Raw genomic sequence first — 17,446 nt, forward strand, 5'->3', positions numbered from 1 at the left:
TGCTGCTTCTGGGGGAGGCTTGCGGCGGAGCAGAGCAGGGCTGAAGCTGGCAGCTGCGTGTGGGACATTGCTCCCTGTCGTGAGCAGGTGCCATCGTGGCGTTAGCAGCAGACTTGGCACAAGCACGGAGTCCTTCCTGAAACAGGGAAAGGGGTTGCGTGGGACAGGGGCTTCAGTTGTGCTGAGAAGTCGGCAGAGTCGGTGCCTGCACAGAAGTCGCCGCTGCTGCGGGCTCCAGCCTGAGCCACGTTTGCACGGCCCAGCCCAGCAGAGCATACGAAGCATGGGTGTGCAAGAGCAAACGCGTAATGGGGAGTCCTGCTCCCACGTTCATCCTGCGTGATGGCTGTGCTTGTGCTGTTAAGAAATGCCAGTTTAGTTGCGATCGGTAAGTTTTAAACAGCGAACTGCTCAGAGTCAGTCATTCAGCACTAGGACGCAGGGGTTACAGCACAACGTTGGGTCAGTCGGTGTGCCGTTTGTTCCTCACTAACTTAGGTGAGTAGCTACACTGGCTGAAGCCTGAGACCTCAAGCTGCGAATTTCCACTTAGATGTGTTTTCGGCTGGGTAGAGCTGATTTTCTTCAGCTGTAAGTAGCTGGTGCAGAGCTGTGCTTTGGATTTAGCGTGAGAATTATGTTGTTGGGAAGTTGTGCTTATCCCAGGTTTGCTCTGGCAGAGGGAGTGGGTGCACAAGAAGCACAAACCGGAAGATAAGGAGGTTACAACCATTAACAAGATGAGAACAGTCAACAGTTTGCCTCCTGTTGTTTTTTCTTTCTGCTTTACCATCTGAATAATTTTTTTTTTAAATAAGATTCAACATCTGAGACTGTTAGGGGAAATTTAGGGCTGAACCTGAAAGGAAAGAAGCGCTCGAGGGTGAGAATGTGTGTGTGAAAGGAGTTGGAAGGGGCATCCGTGGGCTTGCTGGGGTCTCCCGCTGTGAAGGGACTTCGGTCCCTGCAGTTAAAGACTCGAGTGATGTGTGTGCAAATCGTAGGATGGTGTATGAGTGCTCGAGTGTTCTCTTCTTTAACAGTGCATATCTTTGGCTTGGCTTCTTTACTACAGCTTGCTTTGTGGTAGCAAATGCTTTACCTTTTTTCAGATAGGGCTCTGCTAGCTTGGTGTGTCTTTGGTCATGTTTCCTTTCCTCCTGTCCTACTTCCTCTCACAGGTTCAGTCTCTTACTCCTTCCTTCTTACTACAGTATACTGTTGCCTTTGGAACAAATTTGTGATTGTATCTGCAGTTTTTAGATTCTTCAATTATTGTATTTATTTAATAAGTAATTCACCATTCTGAGAAAATTTTTTTAAGCTACTGTTCAGTAAGTGTTGCACTAAACTTGTTTTTTCAGTGGTTGTTGCTGGCCAGGATTAGTCCTCTGGCCTTGCCTGTTCTGAGGCTTCGCAGCAGCTTATAGAAGGGGTCAGACAGGAATGGCTGGAGGTTGGTGCGAAGAAGGATGGGGAACAGCATGAAACAGCATTGCCTCAGAGAGAAGTGCCTGTGAGCCTACAGACATTTAGGCTTCTTGGTAGTGATTTCAGCAACACACGTGATGATATAGCAGTCACTGGGGGATTTTTAGCAGCTTTAACTTTCCTTTAATACTCCTGCAGGGGCAGTAATGGGTTCGGGCATGCTCTGCGTCAATCAACATCATTGCTCCATAAAGGGATGTTTTAATAATATGTAAAGTAAAAGTCATTTAGAACTAACCTAATCTTCTGTATTTTGGCAGGTTTGAAAAATGGCTGAAGGAGGAAGTGATGAGACTATGTTTATTTGTAAGTATTAGAAAGGAAAATGATCTAGTTCTCACAATGTGACTTGTCTACTTAGAATGTTTGAAATTAAAGACTAAAACAGACCTAAGTTTTTATTCAGAAAAGCATTTATGTAAAGGAAGCTCAAACAGTTTATGGAGGAGTAGAGAGAGGGTTGCTTATTTTAAGCATACACGTTCTCCTGGTTTTGTTGGCAGACACACAAAGATACCTCTGAATGTGAGTTAGCAGAGCAGCTTTTTCATGGTTGAATTAAGTGAGATTGAAGGCCTGACACTGGTCTAAGCCCTTCGTTTATACAGCCAGCTTTGGCAACCAGGGGTGTCTGGGGAGCTCTGATCCCTAGCCTGAGTTGAAGATCCAGAGGAGGATGATGCAGGGTCATTATTCTTTCTGGACGAGCCCAGTTTGAGGTGCACTGACTGCTCTGACAAGCCTCACTCAGGGCATTCACTGTGTTTTCTTGTGCCCCTGCGGCTAGGCCTGCGCTTCATGCAGCTTGGCTTTGTGGTCTGCCTGCTGCATAACCTGTGTGCCAGACTGCGCTCCGTGACCTGGGATCCGGACTCATGGGGTCATGGTGCGTGAAGAGAGGCTGCAGCAGTGGTGTGCCTAGGGAGTGTGGTGAGCTGTGTCCCATGCTTGATGGAGCTTGGCTAGTAGGCTTGTCTCCCAGTGGCGTACTAGCCCTGCAGCCTCTCCTTTGTCACCAGCCTGGACATGCAGGATCTGGTGTTACAGTGGAAAAAAGTTAAGAGATTTAGAGTCTGCTCACCTACTTGTATGAGCAGAGAGACCCCAGATATTATGGATCTGATCTGGGAAGAGCAGAATAGAGCATGTCTTTGATAGTGTGGATCCAGTCTTTTACCCTTGATGGCTCCACAGCTGCACATTAACCTTATGGCAACTATATTGGAAAGTTCCACTTTTCCCTTCACCACAGACTCACCAGGCTTTCTCCAAAAAGAGTGTTGACCCAATAGGCATTTTTATTGAGTTGCAGATACCAGTGGTGAAGTCACTTTATCTTCCCCTTCAAAACAAGACCCTCGTGGATAGCAACAAGGATGGGCATGTGACACCATTCCTTAATTGCACAGAGAGAGGTGTCACACAACACGATTTTCCATCTTCTGTTGTAGGCTGTGGCCACTGAATTTCTTGAGCTCTCTCTTTTTTCCCATGGGATGTGGGGACTGCTTATGTTCTGAAAAAGTGAGTTTTATAAACTATACTGTGCACTCCCATAGTTAACATCGTTGACTACGTATTTCATAGACAAAAGAGAGTTTTGGTTTATTTTTTAGTGAAGTCTGTGAATATATTCCCCCCAGGATGTTTTAGCATTTATCCCATGCTTAGTTTTATGTTTCTTGTGTGGCTGTAATCTCTTTAAAGTGTCACATATGGTAAGTGTAACAGCCTTAGGGAATGTCTGCTGTAAAGCATCCCTTAGATTTGGAGAGACAAGGTACACAGTGTCAGTATCGGGTTCCCCCTGCTTTCATCATTCATCCACAAAGGAGTGAGAGCAATGTGTAGCAGATTCCTACATGTAATTTTGGACTGCACCTTGTTGAACCTGTGCTGTGGCTATCTTTGCAGAAGTGAGGGGTGCCTAGTTGCAGTCGAAAGATAAGGGGGAATGGCAAAGTGCTCCGTTTCCTTTGGCAGCAAAGCCTGTTTAAGAAGCTGTCGCTCCGGCTATTCCTTCCAGTCCCTGTTGGTTATGACAGCCCTTTGTGGATGATAATCCAGTTCTTTTCAGTAGTCAAGTTTACACATTCCTGTCGTTCCTCCACCCTCTCTGGTTTTGGAAATTTGTATTTAGCCCAGATTATTTCAGTAATATTTAAGCACAGTGTGAGCTACAGGCACACGTACAGGGGGTGGGGGTACGGTCAACAGCTCAGGACAGGCAGACCATTTGGCCTTGGGCTTTGTTTTGATGCTGGCGCTGTCTGGATACCCCTTGCCTACTGACCCTTTCCTTTGATACAGCTATCCGGTGCTGTGCAGCAAACTGGACTGGGAAATGCATCCAGCTGACAAACTGCTGGAAAAAGCTGGTTGTTTCATTCCTGGTTCACCAGAAGGCAGCACAGACAGCTGTGCAGGAAGTGGCGGCCAGGCTTGGGGGTTGCACGGGCTGGTACTGCCGTCTGTCAAATGCACGTGGATTTTCATTGCTAAGCTGGTTTTGTTGCTAGAATAAGAGACAGTGTGGAACTGTGTATTTTAGTTTGGGATCCCGTCTTAGAAGAAATCCTTTTGTTAGTTCACTGGGACAAATACTGGGAGGGAGAGGTTTCCAGCTAGGAGTACAGAGTAGCTTTATCAGAGGGGACGTACCCTGGACTGACATGGGTTTTTTATTTTTGTTCTCTTCCCAAACAAGGTGTAACCACCCTCCACTTTGCATCCTTCCTTACTGGGTGACCAGACTTGTCCTTGTGAGCGTGGAGCTGAGACGGAAATCGCACTGTAGGAACATAACCCCCGTGCGATGTCTCTTCTTATGCTGCGTCAGCGGCTGACCAGGCAGGGCGGTTTGACAGCTGTTTTGCTGAGCAAAGCAATGTGTATGCATCTGAAATACTGTTAAATTGGCTTATTTTAGAAAGCCTCAAATTGTCCTGGTCTGAAAATTGTTTCTTAGGAACCTTTCAGTTCTGGGTAATTTACAGCCACTTAAACTAGAAGTTAATTTAGCTAAGCTGGCAGTGAATTAAGAAGTGGCCAGCGCATATTGCGCAGCCAGCTGACTTGTTTGGAAAAGCACCAGAAGGTATCTTGGAAGTGTCTCCCTGCATGGAGGGTGAGGAGCTTGAGCGGGGCAGGCACGGCTCCGGGCAGAGCTGTGCTCCCACAGCGCGCTCGTGCCCTGCTGAGGCCTTGTGCCAGTTCTGCTGCTGCTACTCGTGTTATGCCTCCTGTCGCTAAAAAGGCCGTGCTACCCAAGCTGCTTCTAAAAGCTGGGTTCTGGTGAAGGTAGTAATGTGGTTTACTTCAGCTGCTAGATGTTACGGCACTTTATCTGAAGAATAATGCCGTCTTTAAGGAGAATAGTTACTGTGGATGTAAGGCAATTATTTTCCTTTGAGAGAGAATTTAAACAATTGTTTTCTGACAGTACTGATCACTGTCTGCGTTATCTCATCTACACAAGCGCCAGCTATCAACTTGATGTTCAATTATACATGTTTATTTTAAGCAGTATAGATAAAACTCTGCCTCTGTATTTATGTATTTTGCCTGGTGCTAGATTTTTTATTTGGCTCTTGAAAGAAGGAGGCAGCTGTTTTAGAGAAGCGTTTTCCATCAACCTTTCTGCGTGCTTTCTGCTTCCTTGCAGGGTGCGAGGACTGTGGGCAGTACCATGATTCAGAGTGTCCTGAGTTGGGCCCAGTGGTGACAGTCAAAGACTCCTTTGTATTGAGCAGAGCAAGGTAAGCAACACTTGTGTTAGTTCTGAGTAACCCAGTGCCCTTGGTGGTTCCTGAAAGCATATTTGCTGTTTAATGGGTGTCACGCTGACAGCTGAAAAGTGAAGTCCCAGTCTATGGAAAGCACATGGCATTGATTAAGTAGAAAAATGGATGCACACACTGAAGTGCTGTAATGAATTGAAGCCAAAAAATAACTTGCTACTCATCAGCTGTTTGGCTGAGATTTCTGGCAAAAAGTCAGATAGGGCCAGATGGGATGGTGGCTTCTGTCTTGGTCAAGTACCTGCAACCCTCCTCAGATGCACTGTATTAGTTTCAGAGAAGTGTGCGAGGATTTCTCATTCGTATCAATGGTTGTGTCCTCCTGTTTGGTATAACCTCTGCAGTTCCTCCACGGAGAAGCGAAACAAGTTGTTCTCATTATTGTGAATCTTTACAAATGATTAGGGGTAATGCTTCTGTCAGAAATCTGTGACAGCACAAGAGAACCATTCGTGCCTGCCAAAATAAAACAAATTGACTAAATCTAGTTGAGAGGAAACAACACTCAGTAGTGATTTTTACAGAGAAAGGCAATCGGGTGTTGTCAGCAAAATTCACATTAAGGTGTAAAATGTGAGGCTAAGGAGAAGAAACAACTACCGCAAAGATGCAGTACAAATCCAAAAATGGAAGAGAGTTCAAATGGCTTCATGTATTATATAACATGCTTAGGGCTTCCATATTTTTTCTTGGGAAGTCACAGACAGAAAACATGGGCGCATGGGCAGCAAGTCTGACACATGCTGGCTAGGTAGGCCGTACGGTGTATTCCCAGGATCATTTGACAGTGAATACCGAATGTGCTGGGTCTGTCGCACGGGTGCCGTGACCCCTCTCTGCCTCGGCAGAACGGTCTTGGTGTCCCACAGTGTATGGTGGCTGCACGTGTGCCATAGCTATTTTTCTGGGCCTTCCTAGGAAAGGAAGCTCCTGCCAGGCACTGCCTTCCTGTGCCTGGGAACCTGCCAGGGATGGACTCCAGCAGCAAGTGTTGGTGGGGACTGCTGTCCTAACAGCATGACAGAAGGGTAATTTGAACATGCTTCCGGGAATAATAGAAACTGGTGATGGAGGTGCTCTTCTTTATACACGAAACTGGGCAGTGCAGTGAGACTCTAGCTCATACAATTCAGATTCAGTGACAAGTTAAACTATTATTTCTTACCTTTTATTTTTTATTATTATTTTGCCTTGAAATGTAATGCTCTTATTTGTTTGTATGGCGGAGAATTATCACAGTGTCCAGATGTTCCACCTGTGAACGTTAGCAAATACGGTGCATGAATGGATTTTCAGCCTTTTTTCGATGTGTAGATGCGTAAGTGTTCCCTAGTGGAAGCTGCTGGATAGAGGATTTGAAAGCAGAGTTTTAAAATGGCCATGTTACAAAGAAATGTATATATTTTCCTGAAGAGTTTACAGCTGAAAACAGGTAAGATAAGAAAGGGAAAGAAGAAATGTAATTGCAGCCTTTATTTTACATCTGGGGAACACTAGCTGAGAGAGCGAGTTGTCTGAGGTTGAGGGCAAGTTTAACCACAAACTGGATATGAATCTCTTAAAACCCAGTCTAGTTGCTTAACCACATGATTGTTGTTTCCTCTCTCCTACTCAAAAGATAAAATGGATGCTTTATGATTAAAAAAGAACTGTTAAGAAACATTTCCTGTACTTCACTATCTCTAACACTGCATATTCTGTGAATAAAATTGAAAGCATTTTTTCCCTTAATTTGCTTTATCACTAAGATTTCAATCTTTTTGTATTTCTCTTCTTCTAGACAGGAAAACAGATCTGACAGTGACAACTTCTCTAGAGTAGTCAGTAGCCTGTCTGATTATTTTTAGCTTTTCATCTGTTAGCACAGAGCTGAATAAACAGGGTTGTGTTTGACAGTTTATCATACTGTAAAACCAGTATGGTGGTTCCAGTCATTTTGGAAGATATTCTCTGTGTATTATATGTAGTAACAATATTTACTGCATATAGTTCTTCTCAGAAGCTTTTTTGGTAAACAAGAGAGGCAGGGAGCACAGAAGGATGTGTGATTAATGTCTGTAATAGGGGGCTGGAAGACGGAAGGGAAACTTAACGGGGTTTTCATCTTAAGGGCTATGATCTGCTTAAGTATGTAAGGTTTTAAAATCTGGGGAGGAATATAGGTAATTTTTTTTTAATTAACATGATCAAGAAAAAGTTTCTGTAGAGTCACAGGATAATTCATTTTGGTATTCCAGTCAGAACTAATATCCAGGCTCAACTGCTCATTTTTATGTGCATTGTCTCTTCTGCTCTTGCCATGCGCCCCTGTGAAGAGCCTGGCTCCTTCGTCGTGAGTGATGTCCCCATAGGCATGCACAGGTGGCTGTTTGAGCCCACACAGCCGTCTCTTCCTCTGGCTGATCAAGCCCCTGCTTCCCCAGCCTCTCCTCACAGTGTGACTGCTTCCCCCCTGACAACCCTGGTGTTCCTCCCCTGAGCTTGCTCCACTTTGTCAATGTCTCTCCCGTACTGAGGACCCAAAACAGGAGGCAATAGGTAGATTCTATAAGTTGGAAAAGACCTTTAAGATCAAGTCCAACTGGCTGCTGCTGTTCATACCATTCAGGATGTGTCTGGCCCTCTTTGCTGCTGGGACATGCTATGGCCTCACATCCAGTTTGCTGCTTACCACCACCGAGGTCCTTCTTCCAGCCAGTAGCAGCTCGAGGGCTTCTTCCTCCCACGTGCAGGACACTGGGCAGGAGTGTTGATCTGCCTGAGGGTAGGGAGGCTCTGCATCAGGACAGGCTGGATCGATGGGCCAAGGCCAACTGTATGAGCTTCAGAAAAGCAGGTGCTGAGTCCTGCACTTGAGTCACAACCACCCCCTGCAACACTACAGGCCTGGGGAGGAGTGGCTGGAAAGCTGTCTAGCAGAAAAGGATCTGGGGATGTTGCTCAACCGCCGCTGAACATGAGTCCACATTGTGCTCAGGTGGCCAAGAAAGCCAGCAGCATCCTGGCCAGCATCAGGAACAGTGTGGCCAGCAGGGCTAGGGAAGTGATTCCCCCTGTACTCAGCACTGGTGAGGCTGCACCTCGAATCCAGCTGTTTCCACTCACCTTCACCTCATGTGCCCATAAATGGTCTTGTTCCATGGTTTTCCCAGGGACCGAAGGGAGGCCAACCAACCTGTAGTTCCTTATATCGTCCCTCTGGCCTTTTTTGCAGATGGGTGCAGCATTTGTCTTGCTCCAGTCATCAGACACCTCCCCGATGCCTGCGGTCTTTCCAAGGTGTTAGAGAGTAGTCTCACTGTGGGGTTGGACTGCTCTCCCAGCATCCTCCGGTGCAGCCTGTCAGGTCCATGGATGAACATGGGCTCAGCTCTCTCAGTAATCACTGACTCAGCCTCTTCCACTGCTGGTAGTTGTTCTCTATAAATCCTCCTAGAAATCAGAAAAAAAAGATGTCTGTCACTGGAGATCAGAGAAATAGATGCTGACTTTTTTCTTCCATGGTTTCCTGCAGTTTTGTTCCATGTGTAATTGGTTTTTTCTCAATTTTCTCTTCAATTCTTAGATCATCTCTGCCTTCTAATTTGGAGATAAGACAGTTGGAAGATGGGACCGAAGGAGTATTTGCTCTAACTCAGCTAGTGAAACGTACCCAGTTTGGCCCATTTGAATCTAAGAGAGTTGCCAAGCTGGAAAAAGAATCAGTTTTTCCCCTGAAGGTAAGGCATGGCACGTGAAAAGCAATGACAGAGTCGGTTCTACCCAGGATGATTTTATGCTGTCACTGTGGAAAAAAAGGTGTGTTGGGGGGTTATTTGGGACATCTTTTAGGCATGCCGTGGAAGGGCCTACCTGAACAAGCATTCTCTGGGCAAGATACAGAAGAACCAAAGTAAAGGCTCGTTCTGCATGGTTGAAGTAAACATCCTTGTAGGAGATAGGGCTAGGATACTGTCAGCAAGACTGCTTGTCTTTCACCTTCTGCATGTGAGAAGAGGGACAGTGACTATGGCAGTTCATTTCAGTTGTTTTAATGAGTCTCTTCAATTTGATTGTATTTGCTTAATGAGTGACATACGCATTACGTTTATGGAACATGCAGAATATTTTTTTTTCCTGTCTTGCATTTGTTTTTTTCTTCTCATGACAAGTTTTGTTAGGAAAAATACCACAGTAAAAACTGAATTCAATCTTACGTTTTCAGTGATACCTAACTCAGAAGTAAAGATTCAGAAATGTGACTTGGGCTGATGGTCGTTTCACAGCGTGCTGTTTGGACTCCCCTCCATCCTCCTGTATTCAGTTATTCAAATGTGAGGAATTGGTGGCTATAGCAAGGATTCTGAGAAGTTCAGTGAGTTCCCATCCTGCCCCTGGTAGCCTGTCTCAGGCTTACTCATCAGATGATGTGACTGATAGGTGAAACATGCTTGTTGCAAGCGCTGAGGCCTGCTTCGTCTCTGATGTACACTGAATGGAAGCCATTGCAAAAGCACAACATAAAAACCTCTTCTTGTTAGGGTTTTATTAGATGCATATTTTGCTTGGCAGGTGTTCCAGAAGGATGGGCCCCTGGTATATTTTGACACTTCAAATGAAGATGATTGCAACTGGATGATGATGGTGCGACCAGCCACCGAATATGACCATCAAAACTTAACAGCCTTCCAGCATGACAATGATATTTACTTCACCACCTCCCGGGACATCCCACCAGGGACTGAGCTGCGAGTGTGGTATGCAGCTTTTTACGCCAAAAAAATGGAAAAGCCAGTGCTGAAGCAGGTCACTAGTATTGCCAATGGTATGTGTGGGGGCCTTTTTTACTTCCTAAGGGCCCAGTCCTGCTAGGGACTGATAGTCCCCTACTGCTGTAGTTGACAGTGCTGTTTATCAAATAGGCTCTCACCCTGACATACATGGTTGCCCTACAAGAACAACCTGCATACATGGTTGCCCTATAAGAAGAAAGCATAGGTTCTTCATCATGACATATCTGATTATTTGAAAACTGATGGCCTAGTTGATGATTCAGCCTCCTCAGATTGAACAAACTGGATAAATAGTTCTTAACTAAAGAACTGGTGGTTGTATCAAATACATTTCTGGGTAGAAGAGCAAAGAGCCCAAGTGTCCGTGTAAATTTGAATGTATATGCAGATTTGCTAAGGAAGCCATGCTCTTTGTAGAGAAAATGTTTTGGTTTTGCTTAGGACTGTTAAACAGACCCCCTAAATAAGATAAGCTGAAGCTGAACTGCCGTTCCACATGATCGCTTGTGCATTGGCAAAGAAAGGCCACAGTTTTTTTAGAATCTAAATTAGAATTGCCAGAAGTCTTCTGCTCTTTTGCCCCTTTGTTTTCTTCTACTTTTGCATTTCTACAGCTAAAAGCCATGATCATTTAGCATTGCAAGGGTATTTTCTTTCTCATTTTGAGTTGGGAGTACTCCCTGAATGGTATTACTGCTGTGCTGAGTATAATTTGGGGTGACAGATGGCTTGGGGAGAGGCCCTTGCCGTCAGCATGCCTTATGGCTGATCTTGATGGCAAGCAGAGTCTCAAGTGCTACAACTGATGAGTGCTGTTAACAGGCTTCTGAATTCTAAGATGTTTCCATTTGGTATTAACTGAGAGGTTTCATCTTTTTCCTTTTTAGTTTAACCTGTTTAACATGTGCTTTTGTGTGCATATGGACATTTAAAAATATAGTTTAGGTAGTCCTGCTTTCTCTGTTCAGCCCTTTCAACATACATTCCAGAATATGAAAGGCACATTATATGAGATTCAGGCATAAGAATGTCCTGGTTAGGATTTTACATGACAATGTTTTTTGGCAAGCCTGCTAGAGGGAAAAACTTTCTGACTGTGGTTACTGCCCTAAGCACAGAGCAAGAGAATCAAAGGGTCTGGAAAGTAAAGGAACTCTTTTTCCTCTTCACAGATAGGTGCTTGGTAGTAATGGAATCTGATAAAGAGGGGCATAAAATTTCTTCAAAACGTTCATCTGCTGTCTTCCCTGATAAAAAACCAAAGAAATCCAGCATACCAGCAGGTATGCAAAATTATGGTATTTTTAAGGGAGATGGAAGACAGATACATATCTAAAGAGCTGTTAGGTGTACCACTTCTATGCAGATATTATGGTTCCATAACTTTCACCAGATAGTAATTTAGAGAAGATTTGAAAGTCTGAATTTTTATTTTCATGGGCACAGTGCTTAAAAGACATTGGCAGGTTAAAAAGTGCCAGAGTGGCTGATAAACTTTTAGGCAGATAATTTGCATGAAAACCACAATGGCCCCTGACTTTGGAGGTGGTTAGTGCTGGGTGAGGGCACGTCCAAAGGAAATCTTTAGAGTCCGTGCAAAGCGAAGAGTTCAGATGATCGGGTTCTAGAAGAGAACACAAGGCTGTGAGTGAATGTAAGAACAGTGCTGTTTGGAAATGACAGGACCACTGGCCATCCCCAAATTAGAGTAGTACCAGAAGCCTATTGGACTTCAGACCATATTTGATGACAGGAACTCAAATTTAGATAAACTCATAAGCAGCTGAGATAGTCGTGGCAAAGAATCTATTGTTCAGGAAATAACTAGTAGTGTCATAGGGCCAAGGTCAATCCCCCCCACCTCCCCTGCCCCCTAATCTCTGGCAAGTAGAACGGTGACATTAAGAACCCACTTAACACAAATTGCCGAGTCTCAACATAAACTCAGAGTACTTAGTGTGGAGATCAGGATCTAAAGACAACCATTCAAGGTTACTTTGCTAAATTTTGCCTACTAAAATTAGCCAGGAGGAGAAGAGCTGTTGCAGATGCATACAGAGCAATTCATCAGAAGATTGAATCATTTAACTTGGACCCTGTCACAGCTAAAACGTGAAGTTGACTGGGGAGTTGTCTTCCAGATTGGCATCATTGATTTTTCTGCGGGTAAAAAAAACTGAAGAATTTGAACAGCCCCTCCTCCCTCCTTTATCCTACTGCCTGGAAGTTCACCTTCAGTAGAAACAAAATGCTGCCTGTTATACTTCAGGAACCTGGAAGTGTTCTCACTGATGTAGTGTTTTGGTGCTTCTAAAACAAAATATGCCTCTCTTGATTCTGTTTGCCTCAAGTGGTACAAAGCTGCTGCCAACTGACAGATCTGTGCTTCCAAGGACACTGCGTTGCTCTGCAGCCGCCTTGGACGCCTGAGGAAGTGGGAACCTAAACAGGTCCTGACTCTTCCTGGCAAACCAGGGCACAAGTACGGGTTCTAGGTTTGTTGCTTGAGGCAGCTAAAGAGCAAGGGAGGTGCAGAGTTAGGGAGAGTTTCCTAAGGCAGACTTCCATTTTTTAGGTAGTGCTTTTTCAGTTTTATTAGCCTGCCAATTCATGAGACAGGTAAAATAGCTTACATATTGCCTACCAATCTGACTGTCTTTTTTTCACAATTAGGCAGAATCTTGGGGTTTAGGTTTGCTAAAAGTTCTGGAAGTCCTTTGTGTAGCCTGTGGAGAAGGAATCTCTGCTGCTGAACTGTCTAGTAATTTTTTATTTATTTATTACAGCGTGGATGAGGTCACACCTCTGTAGTGCAGAATGTTGAATGTAATTTGTAGCAGGGATCAACCTCTGCCCGGGAGAATCTTTTGGTTTAGTTTAAGAATGAAAAGACAAAAAGAAGGAAGTAAGTTTATCGTCCCATTACAGATGCAGTTGTCAGACAGAGAGAGATTAACTGACTTGCTAACTATCGCACAGGAAATCTGTGGCAGAAACTGAGGTACAATTTGTACCTCCTGTACTGCCATTCACTTAATTTCAGTGTCATCCTCCTCCTCCGGGGGAGTCTTGTAGACTGTGGAATATTCAGCTTTGTGTGCACCAAAAAAAAAAATCTCTGAACCACTCCACATTTATCAGATCCTCTGGACAAATTCAGAAGTATCATCCAAAGACTTAAAGAAAATAGACTTCTTTTCTTTTTTGTTTCTTTCATTCCCATCCATTCCATTTTCTCCCTAATTTCTTAAGGTTTTTTATCTGGCATGAGTTGATAGGTTAATTAAAACATGAACATGGTGGTTTCATAGAATGTCTAATTCATGAAACCACTCAAAGCCAGGTTTTCACTGCCCTCACCCGTACTTCTGTTAATCCAGACGTTCTTACTCCGCAATGCTCTTCACAGAGAGCAAGGTGGCTTCTCCAGCTTCTGTCCTCAACTGATGCAAAAGAGGATGGGTAACCATGGTTTTAAGATGCTAAAAATTGCTTTATATTGTGCCTTTGATAATCACAGTTCTTTAGAAAGTGATAAAGGGACCCTTGCGACTTTACAAGAGCACTGATACTCTCTCCTGCCATCATTTAGTTTCTGTTCTGATGTTTCAAGTATTCCTGTTTGGAGAATCCTGGAGTGGTCCCAGCTGCGCCTGCGGGCCTCTCACTGCTGAAGTCGTAAACTGTAACACCCAGGGAGTTACTGCAAGATAAACGAAGCTGCAGGGATTTACCACCTTCCCATTTTCAAAGCTTTTGAGTGTTTCTTCTTCTTGTGATTTAGTGAACACTCCAGAAGGCAGTGGAGCTGCAAAAGCAGAGTGCAGCCAGTGGACGTGTAAAGTGTGTTCATCCACTTTCCAGGAGCCTCAGTTGCTGACAGGTAAGAAGTGCTAGAAATTCATGAGGGAGTGCTGAGAAGCATCAGGAGAATTCTGCTCTTGCAGAGCAGGACACAGTAAAGCCATAGCCTGTCCACGATGCAGTAAGATAAAGGTTTTAATTTTCATGTTTCTTTAAGAAAAAGAGTAGCAGGGAAGATAAAACTGGTATTTTGGATATGGTAGCAGTCAGTCTCTGGGCAAACAACTGTGATGCTGAATTTAGAAGAAATAAAACTGTTCTCTAGAAGATGGCATGTGAATGTTAGGAATATCAAGGATGGAGAACTGTATAAGCCGTGTATAAGGTCGATGATGCCAGCTTATACTGAGTGATATTGTCTGTTTGGTACTTACAGCACAGATTTATTAAAGGTAATGAAATAAATTTTTTTTTTGCATTTCATTTACAGCCATTTTATGCAGTTTTCAGAAAAACCCAGAATATTTAAGAGCTCTGGCTATTTGATTAATCATTTTTGAAAAGGGGACTTAGGCTGCTAAATAACTTGGGCACGTGTAAGAATGTACCTGTTATCACAGGGCACAACCTTTTTCCAGTGATATCTAACAATTATATTTTTAAAAAATCAGTCCCTGTGAGTAATCATTTCCATGTTTAGTAGCCTGTATGCTTTTAGTTAGGAAGTGACTGCTTTTGAAGTAATTTGAAGTGAATCTCTTGCTAAATGAGGTTGACCAGGTAGATAGACTTCAGCTAGATCTATCCCCTTGGGTACTTCATGACAGTTTCTTTCCTCCTTACTCTCTTGTTCTTTCCCATCCACTCAGAGCACTTGCTGAGTCACCTGGAACAAGCTAAAGGCACCCCCCAAACCAGCCAAAATGAGGCTGTTGCAGAGAAAGCAGCAGAGGCTGCCCCTGTGGATCAGCCAGTGGTTTGTGATGCAGCCACTGCCAGCACAGACTCCAGGAGGAAGGCCAGGCGGGGAAGAAAGCCCAAAACAGCAAAAGCAGAAACACCTCTTGCCACTGTTGAAGAGAAAGATTCTGCAGGTAAACCAAAACTTAAGAAAACGGTAAGCACATATCCTCTCATATATGTGTATTGATGCCTTCTCAGAAAGGCCTAAAAAGGAGCACAGAGACAAGAGGCCTTGAGCAACCTGGTCTAGTGGAGGGTGTCCCTGCCCATGGCAGGGGGGTTGGAACTAGATGGTCTTTAAGGTCCCTTCCAACCCAAACCATTCTATGATTCTAAGATAGAGGTTTATAGTTAGATCGCTAAAGCAGAGGGTTGAAAAGCTTTGTTAATTATCTCTGAGGGCCTGGACTAAGCTAAATGTTGCAGCACCTACACTTGGATTACCTGTGTTCTCCTGTGATGGCTTTAGTAATAGAGAAGCCCAGAGAAAAACAGGGTAGTAGTTGTGAGAGACCTGCCCAGCTTTCAGCAAGAGGAAACAGGGGAGAAAGCATCCTCCCTCTTGCTACCTTGAGGTCTGTTCTTGAAAGGGACTTTTTTCAGGGCTTTACCTTCCTTTAAGGGAGGTTCTAGTAGGAAACTTCATGATGACTAGACAACTGACCCCTTAGTAGTAGTTTGGGAAGGTAAGAAATTAAGCTTCCATAAGAGATTCTGGCTGCATCGTCCTTGTCATTCAGTAGCCACTTTCTCTATCTTGCAAGTGCTACCTACTCACTAGCAATCCATTATTTGTCTTGGACAAATAATGTGTGCAGTGCCACATCTCATTACAAAGGCAGGTTCTTGCATTTGAGGTTTTATTTCTTGCTGTCCACATTAACACTGGGTTTTCACGACGTGTTTGCAGCGGAACGCGTAGCTGACGCTGTAACTGAAGTCCCACCAGAAGAGGTGGCCCTGCCTTCAGCTGCAGAAGATAGAATTATGGAATTGGTTTTAGGAAAGATGCCTAGCACCACAAATAACATCACTTCAGTGACAAAGTAAGTGCTCTGGGATGCAGAAATTCCTCTTAGGCTTAATCAAGATTATGTAGCACGTCACAGCTCTGCTCAACTTCTGGGCTCACAGATGCTCTTTTTTATTAGCATAAAATTGTGTGACGCTGCTGCTGCTGCTTTTGAGTGCCACAGAAGTGGCTTGTGCACTGCAGGATGCTGCACAGATGGTGAAATACTGGTGGTAGAATTTTGGAGTGTAAACCATGAGAATTTCATTTTCCATCATGTTACTGCTTTTATTCGCTGTGATTCCAAAAGCCTCCTGCAGCTACAAGGTGAAATACTACTCCTGTTGAATGTTGGCGATAAAACACAGGCAAAGAGATTTTTGCTAAAAAAATAAATTATGCTGGCTGTTATTGTTCCCTCTTGTTTGTCATCTTAACTCATGAGTGACTTCATGTTGATTTGTGCGTGTGATACTTCAGTTTTAGAGCAGCGGGAGGGAACAACTTCAGCGTAAGGAAACCTCAGGGAGGACTCTTAAATATAATTTGATTAATTTAGTTTCTTTTATGTCTTTTGTCTCGGTAAAATTGGCCTTTTTTGTATAATAAAGCACTTGATTTTTAAAAATTAGCTGGTAAAGCTATATATTGAAGTCCTTAGCAGGCACAGAGCCATCAAAAACGCATTCCAACGGGTGGTCGTGCTGGGAAATGGGACTGCTGCTTGGCTCCCTGCTGCCCTCTTACCACATGCGCCTTTTGCATGCAAACTGCCGCGCTTTCTAAGCTGAAACAGCGCTAATGTTTCCAAAGGATAAGTAGAGCAGAGCCTTTATCTTCCTCTGAGGGGCCTGCAAAGAGAATCTCTGAGGCTGGTGGCTGCTGCTTTTCGTGCTGGGTGAAGAGGATTTGGAGCGAGCCCCGCTCTGACATTTGCTGCTTCCAGGGGGTGGCCAGGAGGGCTTCTTGGCGATGAGGAAGCTCCAGGTCCCCTTCTCCTGCCAGAAGCTGAGCGTAACTCTCCTCTAGCTTTTGCCAGCTGGTGGGACTCCTTCTTGCAACCTGTGGGATACCTTTCAGTCCCTGCCTTTCTTTCTCTAATCCAGTAGGTTTGCTCATCACCAAAACACCATGTCCCTCAAAAGAAGTTTAATTCTCTCCAGTAGACATGGTATACGTCGGAAGCTGATAAAACAACTTGGGGAGCACAAGCGCGTCTATCAATGCAGTATCTGCAGTAAGATCTTCCAGAACAGCAGCAACCTCAGCAGGCACATCCGTTCTCACGGTGGGTTTGATTTTCCCTCACTTGCGCGGTTGATTTTTGTCTCTCGGTGCTTCCACCTTTGAGTGAAAGGGCTAGGCTGTTCTTAGATATTGGGATACATAATTTTAATAGAACTCTTCATGGGTGTTTTTGGTTTTGTTTTTGTTTTTAAACTCTCTCTAGGGACCTCTCAGTTTAGCAGACCAAAAGTAAGAGAAGATAATAGATGAAAGCTGAAATTAGAGTATTTAATACACAGGGGTGAGGACCCAATATTTTTTTCCAAAACTGGTCTTCCCTTTAAATATATATATATATTTAATATATAACATATATA

General features: G+C 44.1%; 1 protein-coding gene across 1 annotated transcript; it reads left to right on the plus strand.

Annotated features, from left to right (window-relative positions):
• Positions 1-1,760: 1,760 nt before the first annotated feature.
• Positions 1,761-17,130, plus strand: LOC104506694 (PR domain zinc finger protein 15-like; the record flags this gene model as incomplete). Its single annotated transcript, XM_010147727.1, has 10 exons — positions 1,761-1,797; positions 5,156-5,249; positions 8,857-9,010; positions 9,843-10,095; positions 11,236-11,346; positions 13,711-13,722; positions 13,848-13,946; positions 14,737-14,961; positions 15,741-15,876; positions 16,949-17,130. Coding segments are annotated over exons 1-10 (1,303 nt in total), but the record flags the coding sequence as incomplete, so codon positions are not given.
• Positions 17,131-17,446: the final 316 nt, after the last annotated feature.

The sequence above is a fragment of the Eurypyga helias genome, unplaced genomic scaffold (assembly GCF_000690775.1).
Source record: "Eurypyga helias isolate BGI_N326 unplaced genomic scaffold, ASM69077v1 Scaffold19792, whole genome shotgun sequence".
Lineage (NCBI taxonomy): Eukaryota > Metazoa > Chordata > Aves > Eurypygiformes > Eurypygidae > Eurypyga > Eurypyga helias.